The sequence below is a fragment of the Bombina bombina genome, chromosome 2 (genome assembly GCF_027579735.1).
Source record: "Bombina bombina isolate aBomBom1 chromosome 2, aBomBom1.pri, whole genome shotgun sequence".
Lineage (NCBI taxonomy): Eukaryota > Metazoa > Chordata > Amphibia > Anura > Bombinatoridae > Bombina > Bombina bombina.
Genome location: NC_069500.1, coordinates 622,286,849 through 622,308,266, shown reverse-complemented (window position 1 = coordinate 622,308,266; position 21,418 = coordinate 622,286,849). Strand labels below are relative to the sequence as shown.

The following is a 21,418-nucleotide window of genomic DNA, read 5'->3' as shown; positions in this document are numbered from 1 at the left end:
CTACCCCACCTCACACAACTCTTTAACGAAGTATCAGAAACGAATCCCTTCCCTCAACCAATGCTAGAAGCGCAAATAGTAGTACTCCCGAAACCAGGCAAACATCCCACCACACCTGCCAATTTCCGCCCAATATCCCTTTTAAACACAGACATCAAGTAATACGCCAAAATACTAGCCGCCCGTACCAACAGTATCCTACCATCAATCGTACACAATAACAAAGCTGGGTTCACCCCCCTCAGAGAAACTCAGGACAACACCATCAAAATACTCCTTTTAATGGAACACGCTACTACCAATAACATACCCTCCGCATTCATTTCAATGGATGCGGAGAAGGCCTTTGATAGGCTAGATTGGCAATTTTTACAGGCGACACTAAAACAATTTGGCTTCGAACAGCCATTTATAGGGAAAATATTCTCCCTCTACAACCACCCCCAAGCAAAAATCAAACTAAACAACACACTCTCCCACCCATTTGACATTACAAACGGCACACGGCTGGGATGCCCTCTCTCCCCTATCCTGTTTGTCCTCGCCATGGAAGTTCTAGCCTCTATCAGGCACAATGAGGCCATACACAGATTCAAAATAGACCAACAAGAATTCAAAATCACTCTGTACGCTGATGACCTCTTCCTTACCATCACACAACCCCAATCGTCCCTTTCCTCCCTGATGCAAACCCTCCACACCTACGGCTCCTTCTCTAATTTCAAGATCAACATTACCAAATCAGAATTACTGCCCGTTGGGCTACATTCGGCTGACCTAGACGCAATAGTCATTAGCTCACTTTCGTCTCCAACGCCAATCCATAAAATATTTAGGAGTCCACATATCCCCACATTTACAGGTTATACTCGACTTAAATTTTAAAGCCATTTCCAATATGACAAGTGCTCTACTTAGATCCTGGAGCAACAAGCCAATCTCTTGGTTGGGCAGGATTAATTCGGTTAAAATGACCCTCCTTCCTAAATTACTATACCTCTTTCAAACCCTACCAATACCTACTCCAAATTCCCTAATTCATACCCTCCAAAAATTTATCATTTCATACATATGGCAACATAAGAGACCCCGGATAGCCACCGCCACACTATACCGTCCTAAGGAGCTAGGTGGCCTCGGGATCCCAAACTTAATGCAATATAGGCTAGCCTCCTTCTACTCCCGAATCATACACTGGAGCAGACACTCAACACACAAAGAGTGGGTACTCCTTGAGCACTCACTATCCTCCACCAACCACCTAAGTAGCAAATGCTGGCTATCACCTAACAAACTAAATCTACCAATACACCTCCCAACTATAACCAAAGAAACTTTTAAGATATGGGATACGCATATTAAAAACTATAACCATGTATCAACAATACCCTCTCCTCTAACCCCCCTCCGCGATAACCCTGACTTCCCTGTCAAGCTACTCCCGCATGCAACTCAAACCCCCCACATATCCAGATCCCTTCCCTGCCACACACTACTCACAAATGGGAAACCCAAGACTCTATCCAAAATAGCACTCATCCCAGAGACTGCACAATTAAACTGGTTCCACTACAGACAACTCTCAGACTTCCTTACAAAACCTCCCCGGAGAGTCCAACTCACACGCCCTCTAACCAGCTTTGAAAGCAGCTGCATTAATGAAACATTAAGCAAAGGCTTTCTTTCTTTCACACACCAATTATTCATGCAAACGTATCATAGATCCCCTTATATACAACAATGGGAAAGAGAAATCGTCTCTACACAAACCCACAAGGATTGGTTGAAAATAGTTTCCTACATGACGAAATCTTCATCCTCCATTTATACAATGGAGATGAACGTCAAACTTTTGTATAGATGGTATTATACCCCATACCGACTACATGCCATTCTTCCCGAGCTCTCACCGAATTGCTGGAGGGGCTGTAATGCAATAGACACCCCAACGCACATATGGTGGACATGCCCCATCGCCCAGGCATATTGGGAAACGGTTAAAACTGAATTCGAAATTTTCTTATCTACAACCCTCGAACTAAACATCTGGTTCTTCCTCTTTAACAAGTTCACTAAAATAAAATGTAAACTACGACTGGCATTACTAACTATCATGACGTATTCAGCAAAAAGGCTGATACCAAAAACTGGAAAAGCCATAACCTCCCATCAATTTCAGTCTGGAAGGAAGCAACCTCTCAGTCTCTTAAGCTAGAAAAATACCACTATAACCGTAACAGACAGACGACTACCACTCAATCTGCTTCCTATGGGAAGAATACCTCAATCAAACACAACCCCCACCCACGTCATAAGGAACCCAATAGTACCCTTAACCCATATATTTCCCATTACACTCCACTGTCTGAAAACGACGAAAGACTTTTCAGTCCTAACCGACTCACTATCCATCTCTACGGCCCAATAACTTCTTTTTTTTTTCTACCTGCAGGAACCAAGCAATCAGATTATACCTTATGCAGTTTAATGCCTATGTTGACACTTATTAACTTAATTTAAATTAACCAATAGTTGTGCATACCGCTGTGGACCCGTAAAGGGTATCTTACTCCTGAAGAAAACTGTTTTACTACTTTTTTTTTTCTACTTTTTTTTTTTTTCTTTCAGTTATACTTCTCCTGTTCTTTTGTATTTACAGAATAACAAAAAACTGATGCACATGTAACTATTTCGCATATTTCCATGTCTGTATTGGTTATACAATTTTCAATAAAGCATTTTGGGAAAAAAAAAAAAAAGGAACAGTCAAGTCCAAAATAAACTTTCCTGATTCAGATAGGGCATGTAATTTTAAACAACTTTCCAATTTACTTTTATCACCAATTTTGCTTTGTTCTCTTGGTGGTATTAGTTGAAAGCTAAATTTAGGAGGCTCATATGCGAATTTCTTAGACCTTGAAGGCTGCCTCTAATCTGAATGTATTGTGACAGTTTTTCACCACTAGAGGGCATTCGTTGATAACGTTGAGCTTACCTAGGAGGGAGCACCAATTGGCTAAAATGCAACTGTCAAAAGAACTGAAAAAGGGGGCAGCTTGCAGAGGCAAAGATACAAAGTAATTACAGAGGTAAAATGTGTATTATAACTGTGTTGGTTATGCAAAACTGGGGAATGGGTAATAAAGGGATTATCTATCTTTTTAAACGACAAAAATTCTGGTGTTGACTGTCCCTTTAAAGGGTATATTAGAGTAAAAATAAATTGACATGATAGGTAGCTTGTTTAGCTTTTGAGCTGCATAGATTTTTATGTATATATTATTAACTGCGTTTGCAAAATAAATATAGATATTTTCTCTTGTAAGGTGTATCCAGTCCACGGGTTCATCCATTACTTGTGGGATATTCTCCTTCCCAACAGGAAGTTGCAAGAGGACACCCACAGCAGAGCTGTCTTGTCTATATAGCTCCTCCCCTAACTGCCACCCCCAGTCATTCTCTTGCAACTCTAGACAAGAAAGGAAGTATCAAGAGATATGTGGTGACTTAGTGTAGTTTTACCTTCAATCAAGAGTTTATTTTTAAATGGTACCAGCGTTGTACTGTTTTTCTCTCAGGCAGAAATTAGAAGAAGAATTCTGCCTGGAGATTTGATGATCTTAGCGGTTTGTAACTAAGGTCCATTGCTGTTCTCGCACATAACTGATGAATATGGGAAAACTTCAGTTGGGGGAACGGCCTGCAGATTACCTGCTTTGCGGTATGTTCAGTATTTTTATTTCTAGAAAATGCTGACAGAGCCTTGTGTATTTGAGGTAAGCCTGATGCAGTGATTTAACAGCGACTGGGATCATGCTTACATAACAGGGTAATACTCATGTTAATATTCATATTGCTTAGTGACAAAACGTTTACTTGATTTAATAAATAGGATGTTTTTTCTCTGAGGGAGATCAATCTTTATTTGGGGCCTAGTTTCCACATGGCTAGTCAGATACTCCTAGGAGTACTTTCTTAAGGCCCCTCTGACATCCAGTACATGGTGGGAGGGGCCTATTTTAGCGCTCTAACTGCGCAGTTTTAATACAGACTGAGATATCCAGTTTCCCTAGAAGAGTCCTCTGGCATCTGAGAACCATTTCAAAGGGGTTATTTCTGCACAAAATCGTATTTAAGGGCAGGTAGGAGCCTCAGCAGAACTGTGGCATGGTGCTCAATTGATTTTTAACGTTTTTCAATCCGGTTTGGGGCCTAGGGGGTTAATCATCCATTTGTAAGTGGGTGCAATGCTGCTTTAGTCCCTTATTCACACTGTAAAAATTTCAAAGATTTTACTGTATTTTTTCACTGTTTTGCAGTTTAGGTGCTAGTTTTTTTTCTCTTAACGGCACAGTAACGTTTATGTTTAATTGCTGTTTCACCTTTATTAAAGTGTTTTCCAAGCTTGCTTGTCTCATTACTAGTCTGTTAAACATGTCTGACATAGAGGAAACTCCTTGTTCAATATGTTTGGAAGCCATTGTGGAACCCCCTCTTAGAATGGGTACCAAATGTACTGAAATTTCTATAAACTATAAAGACCATATTATGGCGCGTAAAGATTTATCTCCAGGGGATTCTCTGACTGAAAAGAGGGACATTATGCCATCTAACTCTACCCATGTGTCAGAACCTATAACTCCCGCTTAAGTGACGCCAAGTACATCTAGCGCGTCTAATTTTTTACCTTACAGGACATGGCGGCAGTTATGAATGCTACCCTCACAGAGGTATTTTCCAAACTGCTAGGGCTACAAGGAAAACAAGACAGCTCTGGGGCTAGAATTAATACAGAGCTTTCTGACGCTTTATTGCCTGTGTCCGATATACCCTCACAATGCTCAGAAGCCGAGGCAGGTGAGCTTCTATCTGTGGGTGATATTTCAGACTCAGGGAAGGCGTTACTTCAGTCTGATTCTGAGATGACAGCGTTTAAATTTAAGCTTGAACACCTCCGCTTATTGCTTAAGGAGGTTTTAGCGACTCTGGATGACTGTGACCCCATTGTGGTTCCAGAGAAATTGTGTAAAATGGACAAATACATTGCAGTACCTGTTTACACCCATGTTTTTCCAGTCCCTAAGAGGTTTTTGGAAATTATTACTAAGGATTGGGATAGACCAGGTGTGCCGTTCTCTCCCCCTCCTGCTTTTAAAAAGATGTTTCCCATAGATGCCACCATACGGGACTCGTGGCAGACGGTTCCTAAGGTGGAGGGAGCAGTCTCCACCCTAGCTAAGCGTACAACTATCCCCGTCGAGGACAGTTGTGCTTTCCTAGATCCTATGGATAAACAATTGGAGGGTCTCCTTAAGAAAATTTTTATGCATCAAGGTTTTATTCTCCAGCCTCTTGCATGCATTGCCCCAGTTACTGCTGCAGCGGCTTTTTGGTTTGAGTCTCCTGAGGAGGCTCGACAGGTGGAGACCCCGTTAGACAATATTCTAGACAGGATTAAAGCTCTTAAGTTAGCTAACTCCTTTATTTCTGATGCCATTTTTCATTTAGCCAAGCTAACGGCTAAGAATTCAGGTTTTGGCGCGTAGGGCACTATGGCTTAAGTCCTGGTCAGCAGGCATTACTTCAAAGTCTAAGCTTCTTAACATCCCCTTCAAGAGACAGACCCTATTCAGGCCCGGTCTGAAGGAGATCATTTCTGATATTACTGGAGGAAATGGTCACACCCTTCCTCAGGATAGATCCAATAAGTTAAGGACCAAACAGAATAATTTTCGTTCCTTTCGAAACTTCAAGAGTGGCGCAGCTTCAGTTTCCTCTAATGCAAAACAAGAGGGAAATTTCACCCAGCCCAAACCAGTCTGGAGACCTAACCAGGCTTGGAACAAGGGGAAGCATCCCAAGAAACTTGCGGCTGCCTCTAAGACAGCATGAAGGAGTAGCCCCCGATCCAGGACCTGATCTAGTGGGGGGCAGACTCTCTCTCTTCGCCCAGGCTTGGGCAAGAGACGTCCAGGATCCCTGAGCATTAGAGATTGTTTCCCAGGGATATCTTCTGGACTTCAAAGCTTCATCTCCAAAGGGGAGATTGCATCTCTCACAATTATCTGTAAACCAGATAAAGAGAGAGGCACTCTTACGTTGTGTTCAAGACCTGCTGGTTATGGGAGTGATCCACCCAGTTCCAAGGGAGGAACAGGGGCAGGGCTTCTATTCAAATCTGTTTATAGTTCCCAAAAAAGAGGGAACTTTCAGACCAATCTTGGATCTCAAGATCCTAAAAAAATTTCTCAGGGTCCCATCCTTCAAGATGGAGACTATCCGAACCATCCTCCCTATGATCCAGAAAGGTCAATATATGACTACCGTGGACTTAAAGGATGCTTATCTCCACATTCCGATTCACAGAGATCATCATCAGTTCCTCAGGTTCGCCTTTTTAGACAGGCATTACCAGTTTGTGGCTCTTCCCTTCGGGTTAGCCACGGCACCAAGAATCTTTACGAAGGTTCTAGGGTCCCTACTGGCGGTTCTAAGGCCATGGTGGCTCCTTACCTAGACGACCTTCTGATTCAGGCGTCGACTTTTCAAATCGCCAAGTCCCATACGGACATTGTCCTGGCCTTTCTGAGGTCTCACGGGTGGAAGGTGAATGACAGAGGTCAGGTTATCAAAGCTTCTAACTTCCTGCCGTGCTCTTCATTCCACTTCTCGGCCGTCAGTGGCTCAGTGTATCGAAGTAATCGGCCTAATTGTAGCGGCAATGGACATAGTTCCGTTTGCCCGCCTACATCTCAGACCACTGCAACTTTGCATGCTCAATTGGTGGAATGGGGATTACACAGATTTGTCCCCTCTGCTAAATCTGGATCAAGAGACCAGGGATTCTCTTCTCTGGTGGTTCTCTCGGGTCCATCTGTCCAGGGGAATGAATTTCCGCAGGCCAGAGTGGACTATAGTCATGACGGATGCCAGCCTTCTGGGCTGGGGCGCAGTCTGGAACTCCCTGAAGGCTCAGGGTTCGTCGACTCAGGAGGAAGCCCTCCTTTCGATAAACATTTTAGAACTGAGAGCGATATTCAATGCTCTTCATGCTTGGCCTCAGCTAGCTGCGGTCAGGTTAATCAGATTTCAGTCGGACAATATCACGACTGTAGCCTATATCAACCATCAGGGGGGAACAAGGAGTCCCCTGGCAATGTTGGAGGTTTCAAAGATAATTCTATGGGCAGAGGTTCACTCTTGCCATCTCTCAGCTATCCATATCCCAGGAGTAGAGAACTGGGAGGCGGATTTTCTAAGTCGGCAGACTTTTCATCCGGGGGAGTGGGAGCTCCATCCAGAGGTATTTGCCCAGCTGATTCAACTATGGGGCAAACCAGAAGTGGATCTGATGGCGTCTCATCAGAACGCCAAGCTTCCCTGTTACGGGTCCAGGTCAAGGGATACCCAGGCATCCTGATAGATGCTCTAGCAGTGCCCTGGTCCTTCAGCCTGGCTTATGTGTTTCCACTATTTCCTCTCCTCTCTCGTCTGATTGCCAAGATCAAGCAGGAGAGAGCTTCGGTGATTTTAATAGCACCTGCGTGGCCACGCAGGACTTGGTATGCAGATCTGGTGGACATGTCATCCCTTCCACCATGGACTCTGCTGCTGAGGCGGGACCTTCTACTCCAAGGTCCATTCAAACATCCAAATCTAAATTCTCTGCGGCTGACTGCTTGGAGATTGAACGATTGATTTTATCAAAACGTGGTTTCTCAGAGTCGGTCATTGATACCTTAATTTAGGCTCGAAAGCCTGTCACCAGGAAAATCTATCATAAGATATAGTGTAAATATCTTCATTGGTGTGAATCCAAGGGTTACTCATGGAGTAAAGTCAGGATTCCTAGGATATTATCCTTTCTCCAAGAAGGATTGGAGAAGGGATTGTCAGCTAGTTCCTTAAAGGGACAGATTTCTGCTCAGTCTATTCTTCTGCGCAAGCGTCTGGCAGATGTTCCAGACGTTCAGGCGTTTTGTCAGGCTTTAGTTAGAATCAATAAATAAAAAGAGAGAAGCGCTCAACCTGGGAACGAACAATAGCATAATAGCTTGTTCTATGGCTAGTTACCACCCTAGAATCAGCCTCTTTTTGCTCAATATGTGCCTTTCACAAAGAAGAACTTTCCTGTAGTATATCAGTCTGATCCTGACTTAACAGTGCAGTCCAGCCCCGAAATACCAGGCAATCCCTCTCTGAACGAGAGAAACGGCAAAACCCCAGATGTACGTTTCGGCTTATTGTGGGCCTCATCAGTGAGGTGCAGCCATATCCCTCTAGGCACACTGAGCAACGGGTCCACGTCTGGATTCCCGCATTACACTTAGGGAGACTTCCCCAAGTGTCATAATTTGCATAAATAAAAAGAGAGAAGCGCTCAACCTGGGAACGAACAATAGCATAGTAGCTTGTTCTATGGCTAGTTACCATCCAAGAAGCAGCCTCTTTTTGCTCAACATGTGCCTTTAACAGAGAAGAACTTTCCTGAAGCATATCAGTCTGATCCTGACTAAACAGCACAGTCCAGCCCCGAAATACCAGGCAATCCCTCTCTGAACGAGAGAAACAGCAAATACCCAGATGTACATTTTGGCTTATTGTTGTTAGTTCCCAGGTTGAGCGCTTCTCTCTTTTTATTTATTTAGTTAGAATCAAGCCTGTGTTTAAACCTGTTGCTCCGCCATGGAGTTTAAATTTAGTTCTTCAAGGGGTTCCGTTTGAACCTCTGCATTCCATAGATATCAAGCTTTTATCTTGGAAAGTTCTGTATTTGGTAGCTATCTCTTCGGCTCGAAGAGTTTCAGAGTTATCTGCCTTACAGTGTGATTCCCCTTATCTGATATTCCATACAGATAAGGTAGTGTTGCGTACCAAACCTGGGTTTCTTCCTAAGGGGGTATCTAATAAGAATATCAATCAGGAGATTGTAGTTCCGTCACTGTGTCCTAATCCTTCTTCAAAGAAGGAACATATATTACACAATCTTGACGTGGTTCGTGCTTTAAAGTTTTATTGACAAGCTACTAAGAATTTTCGTCAAACATCTGCATTGTTTGTTGTCTACTCTGGACAGAGGAGAGGCCAAAAGGCTTCGGCATCTTCTTTCTTTTTGGCTGAGAAGCATAATCCGTTTAGCTTATGAGACTGCTGGCCAGCAGCCTCCTGAAAGAATTACAGCTCATTCCACTAGAGCGGTAGCTTCCACATGGGCTTTTAAAAATGAGGCCTCTGTTGAACAGATTTGTAAGGCGGCGACTTGTTCTTCGCTTCATACTTTTTCCAAATTCTACAAATTTGATACTTTTGCTTCCTCTGAGGCTATTTTTGGGAGAAAGGTCTTGCAGGCAGTGGTGCCTTCCGTTTAAGTTCCTGCCTTGTCCCTCCCTTCATCAGTGTCCTAAAGCTTTGGTATTGGTATCCCACAAGTAATGGATGAACCTATGGACTGGATACACCTTACAAGAGAAAACAAAAATTTATGCTTACCTGATAAATTTATTTCTCTTGTGGTGTATCCAGTCCACGGCCCGCCCTGTCACTTTAAGGCAGGTGTTTTTTATTTTTAAACTACAGTCACCACTGCACTCTATAGTTTCTCCTTTTTCTTGCTTGTCTTCGGTCGAATGACTGGGGGTGGCAGTTAGGGGAGGAACTATATAGACAGCCCTGCTGTGGGTGTCCTCTTGCAACTTCCTGTTGGGAAGGAGAATATCCCACAAGTAATGGATGAACCCGTGGACTGGATACACCACAAGAGAGAGAAATTTATCAGGTAAGCATAAATTTTGTTTTACTTAATTGCCATTTTTCCCCCACAGATGATGGGTGCAAAAGGATTGAAGCACGCTACGGAGATAGCTATATTAAATGCTAACTATATGGCAAAGCGACTTGAAAATCACTACAAAATATTATTCAGAGGGGCCAGAGGCAAGTGTCTTTACTTTACATACTCTCTTATTCAGAGAGGCCAGAGGCAAGTGTCTTTACTTTACATACTCTCTTATTCAGAGAGGCCAGAGGCAAGTGTCTTTACTTTACATACTCTCTTATTCAGAGAGGCCAGAGGCAAGTGTCTTTACTTTACATACTCTCTTATTCAGAGAGGCCAGAGGCAAGTGTCTTTACTTTACATACTCTCTTATTCAGAGAGGCCAGAGGCAAGTGTCTTTACTTTACATACTCTCTTATTCAGAGGGGCCAGAGGCAAGTGTCTTTACTTTACATACATACTCTCTTATTCAGAGGGGCCAGAGGCAAGTGTCTTTACTTTACATACACTCTCTCTTATTCAGAGGGGCCAGAGGCAAGTGTCTTTACTTTACATACAGTCTTATTCAGAGGGGCCAGGGGCAAGTGTCTTTACTTTACATACTCTCTTATTCAGAGGGGCCAGAGGCAAGTGTCTTTACTTTACATACACTCTCTTATTCAGAGGGGCCAGAGGCAAGTGTCTTTACTTTACATACACTCTCTTATTCAGAGGGGCCAGAGGCAAGTGTCTTTACTTTACATACTCTCTTATTCAGAGAGGCCAGAGGCAAGTGTCTTTACTTTACATACTCTCTTATTCAGAGAGGCCAGAGGCAAGTGTCTTTACTTTACATACTCTCTTATTCAGAGGGGCCAGAGGCAAGTGTCTTTACTTTACATACACTCTCTCTTATTCAGAGGGGCCAGAGGCAAGTGTCTTTACTTTACATACAGTCTTATTCAGAGGGGCCAGGGGCAAGTGTCTTTACTTTACATACACTCTCTTATTCAGAGGGGCCAGAGGCAAGTGTCTTTACTTTACATACACTCTCTTATTCAGAGGGGCCAGAGGCAAGTGTCTTTACTTTACATACACTCTCTTATTCAGAGGGGCCAGAGGCAAGTGTCTTTACTTTACATACACTCTCTTATTCAGAGGGGCCAGAGGCAAGTGTCTTTACTTTACATACACTCTCTTATTCAGAGGGGCCAGAGGCAAGTGTCTTTACTTTACATACAGTCTTATTCAGAGGGGCCAGGGGCAAGTGTCTTTACTTTACATACACTCTCTTATTCAGAGAGGCCAGAGGCAAGTGTCTTTACTTTACATACGCTCTTATTCAGAGAGGCAAGTGTCTTTACTTTACATACACTCTCTTATTCAGAGGGGCCAGAGGCAAGTGTCTTTACTTTACATACTCTCTTATTCAGAGGGGGGGCCAGAGGCAAGTGTCTTTACTTTACATACAGTCTTATTCAGAGGGGCCAGAGGCAAGTGTCTTTACTTTACATACTCTCTTATTCAGAGGGGCCAGAGGCAAGTGTCTTTACTTTACATACACTCTCTCTTATTCAGAGGGGCCAGAGGCAAGTGTCTTTACTTTACATACAGTCTTATTCAGAGGGGCCAGGGGCAAGTGTCTTTACTTTACATACACTCTCTTATTCAGAGGGGCCAGAGGCAAGTGTCTTTACTTTACATACACTCTCTTATTCAGAGGGGCCAGAGGCAAGTGTCTTTACTTTACATACAGTCTTATTCAGAGGGGCCAGAGGCAAGTGTCTTTACTTTACATACAGTCTTATTCAGAGGGGCCAGAGGCAAGTGTCTTTACTTTACATACAGTCTTATTCAGAGGGGCCAGAGGCAAGTGTCTTTACTTTACATACAGTCTTATTCAGAGGGGCCAGGGGCAAGTGTCTTTACTTTACATACACTCTCTTATTCAGAGAGGCCAGAGGCAAGTGTCTTTACTTTACATACGCTCTTATTCAGAGAGGCAAGTGTCTTTACTTTACATACACTCTCTTATTCAGAGGGGCCAGAGGCAAGTGTCTTTACTTTACATACTCTCTTATTCAGAGGGGGGGCCAGAGGCAAGTGTCTTTACTTTACATACAGTCTTATTCAGAGGGGCCAGAGGCAAGTGTCTTTACTTTACATACTCTCTTATTCAGAGGGGCCAGAGGCAAGTGTCTTTACTTTACATACACTCTCTCTTATTCAGAGGGGCCAGAGGCAAGTGTCTTTACTTTACATACAGTCTTATTCAGAGGGGCCAGGGGCAAGTGTCTTTACTTTACATACACTCTCTTATTCAGAGGGGCCAGAGGCAAGTGTCTTTACTTTACATACACTCTCTTATTCAGAGGGGCCAGAGGCAAGTGTCTTTACTTTACATACAGTCTTATTCAGAGGGGCCAGAGGCAAGTGTCTTTACTTTACATACAGTCTTATTCAGAGGGGCCAGGGGCAAGTGTCTTTACTTTACATACACTCTCTCTTATTCAGAGGGGCCAGAGGCAAGTGTCTTTACTTTACATACAGTCTTATTCAGAGGGGCCAGGGGCAAGTGTCTTTACTTTACATGCACTCTCTTATTCAGAGAGGCCAGAGGCAAGTGTCTTTACTTTACATACGCTCTTATTCAGAGGGGCCAGGGGTAAGTGTCTTTACTTTACATACACTCTCTTATTCAGAGAGGCCAGAGGCAAGTGTCTTTACTTTACATACACTCTCTTATTCAGAGGGGCCAGAGGCAAGTGTTTTTACTTTACATACTCTCTTATTCAGAGAGGCCAGAGGCAAGTGTCTTTACTTTATATACGCTCTTATTCAGAGATGCCAGAGGCAAGTGTCTTTACTTTACATACACTCTCTTATTCAGAGGGGCCAGAGGCAAGTGTCTTTACTTTACATACTCTTATTCAGAGAGGCCAGAGGCAAGTGTCTTTACTTTACATACGCTCTTATTCAGAGAGGCCAGAGGCAAGTGTCTTTACTTTACATACGCTCTTATTCAGAGATGCCAGAGGCAAGTGTCTTTACTTTACATACGCTCTTATTCAGAGAGGCCAGAGGCAAGTGTCTTTACTTTACATCTACTCTCTTATTCAGAGGGGCCAGAGGCAAGTGTCTTTACTTTACATACACTCTTATTCAGAGGGGCCAGAGGCAAGTGTCTTTACTTTACATACACTCTCTTATTCAGAGGGGCCAGAGGCAAGTGTCTTTACTTTACATGCGCTCCTATGTGGTGCCTAAAACCAAATATAGGTTAGATTTAATGCACTCACTATAGAGCAGGGAGAACATTCTGTACCACCAGTTATTACTATTGGCCAAATACCCTCAAATTGTCCTAAAAAGCCCACAGTGGGTAGTAGTAAATGCCTCATTCTACGTTATCTCCAGTCATGCTTTATTTTAAATATTTTTTGTACAGTTCCAACCTTGTTTGATAAATATTTTGTTTTAGACTGTCCCTTTTATTGTTTAAAAAGACAGATAATCCCTTTATTACCCATTCCCCAGTTTTACAGCCAACATGGTTATATTAATATACTTTTTACCTCTGATTACCTTGTATCTAAGCCTCTTCTGACAGCCCCTTATCACATGGCTATTTATTATCTATTGACTTGCATTTTAGCCAATTAGTGCAGTGTCCTGCACAACTCCAAGGGAGAGAGCACAGTTATCTATATGACCCACATGAACGAACAGTCTCCTGTTATGAAAAGCTAATAAAAAAGCATGTTATAAGAGGCTGTCTGTAATGGCTCCGAAATGGGCAGAAATTTAGAGGTTTAAATGTTATAAAGTATATTAATATAACATTGTTGGTTGTGCAAAGCTGAGGAATGGGTAGTAAAGGAATTATCTATCTTTTTTTTTAAACTGTAACACTTCTGGTGTAGACTGTCCCTTTAAATATAGTTTTAACATACATTTATCATTATTATTTTTATTACCATTATAAGAACTCTTATTACAAACACAATGCCTATGTAAAATGCATGGTTTAACAACAGTGTTTTAATTGTAGGGTTTGTAGCTCACGAGTTCATTCTTGACACAAGACCCTTCAAAAAGTCTGCAAACATTGAAGCTGTTGATGTGGCCAAGAGACTTCAAGATTATGGTGAGTTTGTGTGTGTGTAGTTAGAGGGTGTCTAACATAGTTTTTAGCATGATTACTGCCGGTTTCAGTATAATTTTATTTTTAATTAAATGGAAATGGTTTCTAATAGACTAAAAAATTTGAAAGGAGATGGTCACAAATTTGAAGAAGTGGATCATGTTTTCAGGCCTCAGAAGGTTTTTTAACTATTTCCCGCCCAAAGTTTGCTTTAGTGTTCAGGAGATAGAATGTTGGGATATGAACGCTAACCTCCCTGTCATTGGGGAGGTGGTTATCTAAGGTGTTAAGCAGAAATTAAGATTTGGATAACACATATATCATGTACAAAATTTGGATTGTGGTTCGCCAACTGATTTACAAGAACTTTACACCTTCCAATCTTGGTAGTGGGGGGGAGGCATACTACAATTAACTGTGGAGCCTGGTACATACAGGCATAATAGACTGATGATGCCGCTGTATATAACCCTTTCCCTAGGATTCCATGCTCCAACAATGTCCTGGCCTGTGGCAGGAACATTAATGATTGAGCCAACAGAGTCTGAGGATAAAGCAGAGCTGGACCGTTTCTGTGATGCAATGATCAGCATACGACAGGAAATTGCTGATATTGAAGAAGGTCGTATGGACTCCAGGATCAACCCTTTAAAGGTGAGGTTTGAGATGAAAGGAAAAAATAAATAAGATTGGTCCTTTTTTCACCTTTCTACTAATTTATTGTTAATATGGACTATTGGAAGAATTGTAAATATCTACGTTCACTACACTATTGTAATTGTCCTATTTTTTTTAGAGATTTTTTAACTAGTTTGGTCTATCAAGGTGTTTCCTAGGAATAATGGATTAACACTAAACAAATAAACCAATAGTCGGTGATCATCTTGTTTAATGCAATCTCTGTCTCTTATAAAAGGGAGGAGCTAAAATGAAGTTCATACACATAGCCAGAGATTTATAAGCTTAATTGAAAAACAATATATTCATCCCATATAAACTTAATAGAATGGTAGCCATCCAGTTTGAGAGTAAATATTTTTTAGTTTTCAAAAAAAAGTATAAATGTAAGATTTCTAATATCCCAAAGATGGCACTGTAACTTTCTTCCAGAGTCTGGGTATTAATTGTTTAGCACAGTTTAACATTATGTGTACGTGATCTTGGGGGCTTATTAAACATTCACAATAAAGAACTTAGGAATAATTTAACTGAAAGTATTTTCTCTTTATCTGATTCTTCTATGGTGTTAACTAAGGGTATTGCCACCATATATGGGACAAAGTGCCCCTATGTCTAAAACCTCTTCAATGTAAATTGGGTAGATTTTGGTTAGTCTACTAGGAATTAAATACCATCTACATAGGATTTTCATATTAGTTACTCATTGAGGTACTTATCTGTTTGAATATTTCTAACCAATCTTTCTCTGATATGAGGATCTGAAGGTCTTCTTCCATTTACTAATTTATAAAGATTCATTCAAAGTGGTGAGGTACAAGTAACGTATAAGTGAATGTTAAGACCCCTTTTATAGTCTCTTGTCCATGACGAATGTTCAAACAGTGTAAAAGGTCTATGTGATGACTTATTTCTCTTGTAAGGTGTATCCAGTCCATGGATCATCCATTACTTGTGGGATATTCTCCTTCCCAACAGGAAGCTGCAAGAGGATCACCCACAGCAGAGCTGTCTATATAGCTCCTCCCCTAACTGCCACTACCAGTCATTCTCTTGCAGCTCTTGACAACATAGGAAGTAGCTAGAGAGATGTGGTGAATTTATGTAGTTTATCTTCAATCAAAAGTTTATTATTTTCAAATGGTACCGGAGTTGTACTGTTTTAGCCTCAGGCAGAAAGTTGAAGATGAGTCTGCCTGTGGTTTTTGATGATCTTAGCAGGTTGTAACTAAGATCCATTGCTGTTCTCACACATAACTGAAGAGATGAGGTAACTTCAGCTGGGGGAATGGCGTGCAGGGTCTCCTGCTATGAGGTATGTGCAGTTTAAATGAATATGCTAGAAAATGCTGTTAATACCGGATTTATTTAAGGTAAGCCTGATTACAGTGATTTAATAACGACTAGTATCATGCTTGCTGTAAAAGGTAATATTCTTATTACTTTCTCACATTACTGAAAATAAGATAACGTTTGCTGGAAGTGTTTAAACGTTTTTTTCTACATATTGGTGATAAAACTTTATTGGGGCCCAGTTTTTTCCACATGGCTAACTAGATTTTGCCTAGGGATAGTTTTTTATGGCCCTCTCACTGTGAGTACAGGTTGGGAGGGGCCTAATTTCAGGCCTAAATCGTGCAGTAGTTTTTGCAGCTTGAGACTTCCAGCTTCCCTGAAGGAGTCCCCTGAACACTTAGGACCTCTACAAAGGGTTTTTGTGCCTTCAAAAGTCGTTGTATGGGCAGGTAGGGCCACAGCAGAGCTGTGGCAGTTTGTTGTGACTTAAAAAATGTTTATAGTTTTTTTGATCCGGTTTTGAAACTAAGGGGTTAATCATCCATTTGCAAGTGGGTGCAATGCTCTGTTAGTCTATTATACACACTGTAAAAATTTAGTTCTTAAGGTTCTTCAAGGGTACCAAACCTGTTTTTTTACCTAAGGTGGTATCTAATAAAAATATCAATCAGGGGATTGTTGTACCGTCACTGTGTCCTAATCCTTCTTCAAAGAAGGAACGTCTTTTACACAATCTTGACGTGGTTCGTGCTTTAAAGTTTTATTTACAAGCTACTAAAGATTTTCGTCAAACATCTGCATTGTTTGTTGTCTACTCTGGACAGAGGAGAGGCCAAAAGGCTTCGGCAACCTCTCTTTCTTTTTGGCTAAGGAGTATAATACGCTTAGCTTATGAGACTGCTGGCCAGCAGCCTCCTGAAAGGATTACAGCTCATTCTACTAGAGCGGTAGCTTCCACATGGGCTTTTAAAAATGAGGCCTCTGTTGAACAGATTTGTAAGGCGGCGACTTGGTCTTCGGTTCGTACTTTTTCAAAGTTCTATAAATTTGATACTTTTGCTTTTTCGGAGGCTATTTTTGGGAGAAAGGTCTTGCAGACAGTGGTACCTTCTGTTTAAGCGCCTGCCTTGTCCCTCCCTTCATCCGTGACCTATAGCTTTGGTATTGGTATCCCACAAGTAATGGATGATCCGTGGACTGGATACACCTTACAAGAGAAAACACAATTTATGCTTACCTGATAAATTTCTTTCTCTTGTGGTGTATCCAGTCCACGGCCCGCCCTGTCATTTTAAGGCAGGTGTTTTTTATTTTTAAACTACAGTCACCACTGCACCCTATAGTTTCTCCTTTCTCTTGCTTGTCTTCGGTCGAATGACTGGTAGTGGCAGTTAGGGGAGGAGCTATATAGACAGCTCTGCTGTGGGTGATCCTCTTGCAGCTTCCTGTTGGGACGGAGAATATCCCACAAGTAATGGATGATCCGTGGACTGGATACACCACAAGAGAAATACATTTATCAGGTAAGCTTAAATTATGTTTTTGCTGTTGTCTTTTGTTCTATTTTTTTTAAATCACTGATTACCATTATGTCATTACTGATTGCCAAATGTAATCCACAAAATTATATTTTTTTTCCTTCAGATGTCACCCCACACCTTGACCTGCATTGCCTCCTCCAGCTGGGATCGTCCTTATTCAAGAGAAGTTGCAGCATTTCCCTTGGTATGATCTGACAGGCAGATTAAAGAAAACAAAATCCTCCCGACATTCAATAATGTTGTGGAAGGAAATCATTGATTTCACTATAGTATGAATACAAAAAAAGTAATTGTTGAAAGTTTTTAACCTTTATATTTTTGTTTTTCCTACAGCCATTTGTAAAGCCAGAGAGCAAATTCTGGCCCACAATTGCTCGCATTGATGATATCTATGGGGATCAGCACTTAGTCTGCACATGTCCTCCTATGGAGGTTTATGAATCACCTTATACAGAACAGAAAAGAGCCTCTTCATAGCCTGAGTACTACATACTGTGTTCCTGTCCATCTCCTCACCACTGCAGTTCAGCTGAATAAGAACAACTTTCTCCCTCTGAATTGAGGACATTTATATACTGTGTATATATTTTATATATATTTTTTTATCAGGCTGTATACTGTTAATGATGATAAAATGCTGCTAAGCAATACAACACATAAATGTGGAATAAGATAAAAAAGACAACGTTTTATACACAGTGCCTCAAGTTCTGTAGTGCGATACAATAACTGTGATTGTATTTCTTTCAAAACTTCCCTTGCGTCGTATCTTTTTCAATGTTTACTTCAGTTGTGAAAACCCTTGTTTGTGCTGTGCATTTAAACCAATGTAATTTACAATTTAGGTAAAAAATAAATAAATAGAAGGTTTTTAATCGTTGAAACATTTTGTAAAACTTTAAATCGCATATATTTTTAATAGGTGGCAATGTACAATAATACTTTCCCTCAAATTTATTACCCCACACAACTTTTTACAAAGTGCATATTTGCATTTTGTAGTCTAGCAGTGGAAACAGGATGTTTCTAATTTTAGCTTTCTCCACTTAGAGACATTGTAAAAAACATTTTTCATTGTTTAATTTTGGTTAAAAAAGTCATTTCAGAATGTATTTTTTAACTCTTGTTCCTGCTCTGAATAAATAATTTTTCCTGTCATACAGAGGTGTGTCCTTCTTGACTAGTAAAGCAGAGGCAGTTGTCCTTATTAACCAGTGAGGATTTATGGGAAAAACGTTGACATTTTGTAAATTCTGCTTTTTCACATGCATGTTTTTTTGTTTAGTACAATGTTCAGTAATGCTGCAATATTTTAACCGTTTTTACCACTGTTTTTTTTTTTTTTTTCTCCAAGATTTCTATTTTATACAAATTTGTCGTCAAGAATATGGTTTGCATTCAAATTGAAATCTTTTTACTCCTAATAATATTCTGTTATCTTTTGCTTTATAGTATAATCTTGTTCTATTGATTAGTCTCTTTATCATGTAGATTCTGAGATTTTTGCTATACAGTTACAATTTAAAGTTTGGAACAGTATTTCTCAACTGCGGTCCTCCGGTACCCCAACAGGCCAGTTTTTCATTATAGCTGAACCAGTGCACAGGTGAAGTAATCAGCTGATCAGTAACACCATGGTTACTAACCTGCTTTCACCCATCAGCTGATTATTTCACCTGGTTCAGCTATAATGAAAACCTGGCCTGTTGGGGGTACTTGAGGACCGCGGTTGAGAAACAATGGTTTGGAGTACAAATTATCAATGGCATTTCCTACACTATGCAATGCTTCTATCCTATGCATTCTGCATTGCCACCATTACTTAAAGAGTAATTTAAAACAACTGTTTGCAAGTGTATTAGCAAACCGTTATAGAAAAAGATATAAATAAAAATTGGGGGGGGGGGCAGAAAATGGCCACACTAGCTTAGAGCTTTTGAGCCACGCATCAGCCCATGCCTTTTAAATAGCCATCAAGGTCTGTTATCTGACTGATTCCCACATCTACACTGAGGGGAACCTTCCTACTTGAACACCTATAAAAGTCAAGCCGAAATACCGCCGTACACACAATGAGGCCTATTTATCAAATGTCTGTCGGACCTGACAGACATCGCTGAATGCGGAGAGCAATACGCTCTCCTTATTCAGCATTGCACCAGCAGCTCACAAGAGCTGCTGGTGCAATGCCGCCCCCTGCAGACTTGTGGCCAATGGGCCGCCAGCAGGGAGGTGTCAATCAACTCGATCGGGTTGAATTGTGGCGATTCCTGTCCGCCTTCTCACTATGAAGCAGGCAGTATGAAGACTCGCCAGAAACACGGGCCCACAAGCTCCATACAGAGTTTGATAAATGGGCCTGAACACGGCCACAGCACCGATATAAAGTGCGCAATTCAGCTTGACAAACTGGACCTCTCCGCGATACGGACCGGCATAACCTGTGCTCATCAGGACAACATCACGGTCAATCACCTACCTTCTTGTTGGAAATCGGACACCGTCCAGCAGTGTCAGTGACGAGACACCACACACGGTCGGCATTGAATGGGCTACCATACTAAGTTCGATGCGCAACACACCACAACCCTAAAGGCTGCAAATAAGCACGTCGTCTGTGGATGAAATGTGAGTAGCAATTCTTTTACCTCCCTCTACATAAATATCCACTGTCTGAAAAAAAAGTGGTCCCACACACATTAAAGTGTGCAATAAGGCCTTATAAGACTAAACCACTGCACTGCTCTGACTGGCAATCTTGTGTTCCACTGGAGCATATAGTTATTGAACATCCATAGATTTATCTGACAACATATACAGCAAGCCCTTTTTTGTCACCAATTAGCAAGAGCTACCTAGGTGCTGAATAAAAAATGGGCCGGTCCATAAGCTTACATTCCTGCTTTTCAAATAAAGATACCAAGAGAACAAAGAAAAATTGATAATGGGAGTAAATTAGAAAGTTGCTTAAAATTGCATGTTGTATCTGAATCATGAAAGAAAAAAATTGGGTTTCATATCCCTTTAATTCATGTAAATGGGTGCAAATTGTTGCAGGGTGCTCATATGAACAATTAATGCTATAAAGCACAAGCGGATACTTTTCTTTCCTAAGATATGGTGAGTCCACGGCTTGAGTGATTACTGTTGGGAATATCACTCCTGGCCAGCAGGAGGAGGCAAAGAGCACCACAGTTAAACTGCTAAGTATCACTCCCTTACCCACAAGCCCCAGTCATTCTCTTTGCCTTCGGTGCATGGAGGAGGTGAAGTTTAGGTGTCTGAAGAAATATTTTGATTTAATCTACAAGCAGGTTTTGGGGTATAGCTGTATTCCACGTCATTCCTTGCATTCGGGTAGTGGTGGCTTTAAAGCAGTTAGGAACTTGTAAAAAAGGTACTTACTGTGTTTTCCTAACAATTGCTGGCCTAGTTTAGAAAGCCAGAGTTAGCTACTCTGTTCTTTCTTTTTCAAAGGTCTCTGTGAATAACTGTGTCTTCTCATACCTTGTAACTGTCTACATGCCGGACAGCAGAGCAGGTAAGTGCTTTTTCTTCCAGTTGGGGAGACCATGCACTTAACAAATTAAGACACTGCTTTTTTATTGGGACATAGATAATCCTGTTGTATGGGTTACACTGGGGCATGAAGCAGGCACTGTAGCATGTGTAAGACTAACATTTAAACTCTTTTAAAAAGAAAGGGTAAAAACATAATTTATGTAAGAACTTACCTGATAAATTCATTTCTTTCATATTAGCAAGAGTCCATGAACTAGTGACGTATGGGATATACATTCCTACCAGGAGGGGCAAAGTTTCCCAAACCTTAAAATGCCTATAAATACACCCCTCACCACACCCACAATTCAGTTTAACGAATAGCCAAGAAGTGGGGTGATAAGAAAGGAGCGAAAGCATCAAAATAAGGAATTGGAAGAATTGTGCTTTATACAAAAAAATCATAACCACCACAAAAAAGGGTGGGCCTCATGGACTCTTGCC

General features: G+C 41.3%; 1 protein-coding gene across 1 annotated transcript in view; it reads left to right on the top strand.

Moving 5' to 3' along the window:
- The window catches only part of GLDC (glycine decarboxylase), a 151,092-nt gene extending 132,521 nt beyond the window's left edge, over nt 1-18,571 (top strand). Inside the window, exons 21-25 of the mRNA XM_053702564.1 lie at nt 9,822-9,933; nt 13,806-13,901; nt 14,380-14,552; nt 17,517-17,597; nt 17,747-18,571. Of these exons, the coding sequence (XP_053558539.1) occupies nt 9,822-9,933; nt 13,806-13,901; nt 14,380-14,552; nt 17,517-17,597; nt 17,747-17,890 (606 nt within the window). The 3' untranslated portion in view covers nt 17,891-18,571. The remainder of the gene's footprint in view (nt 1-9,821; nt 9,934-13,805; nt 13,902-14,379; nt 14,553-17,516; nt 17,598-17,746) is intronic.
- Nucleotides 18,572-21,418: the final 2,847 nt, after the last annotated feature.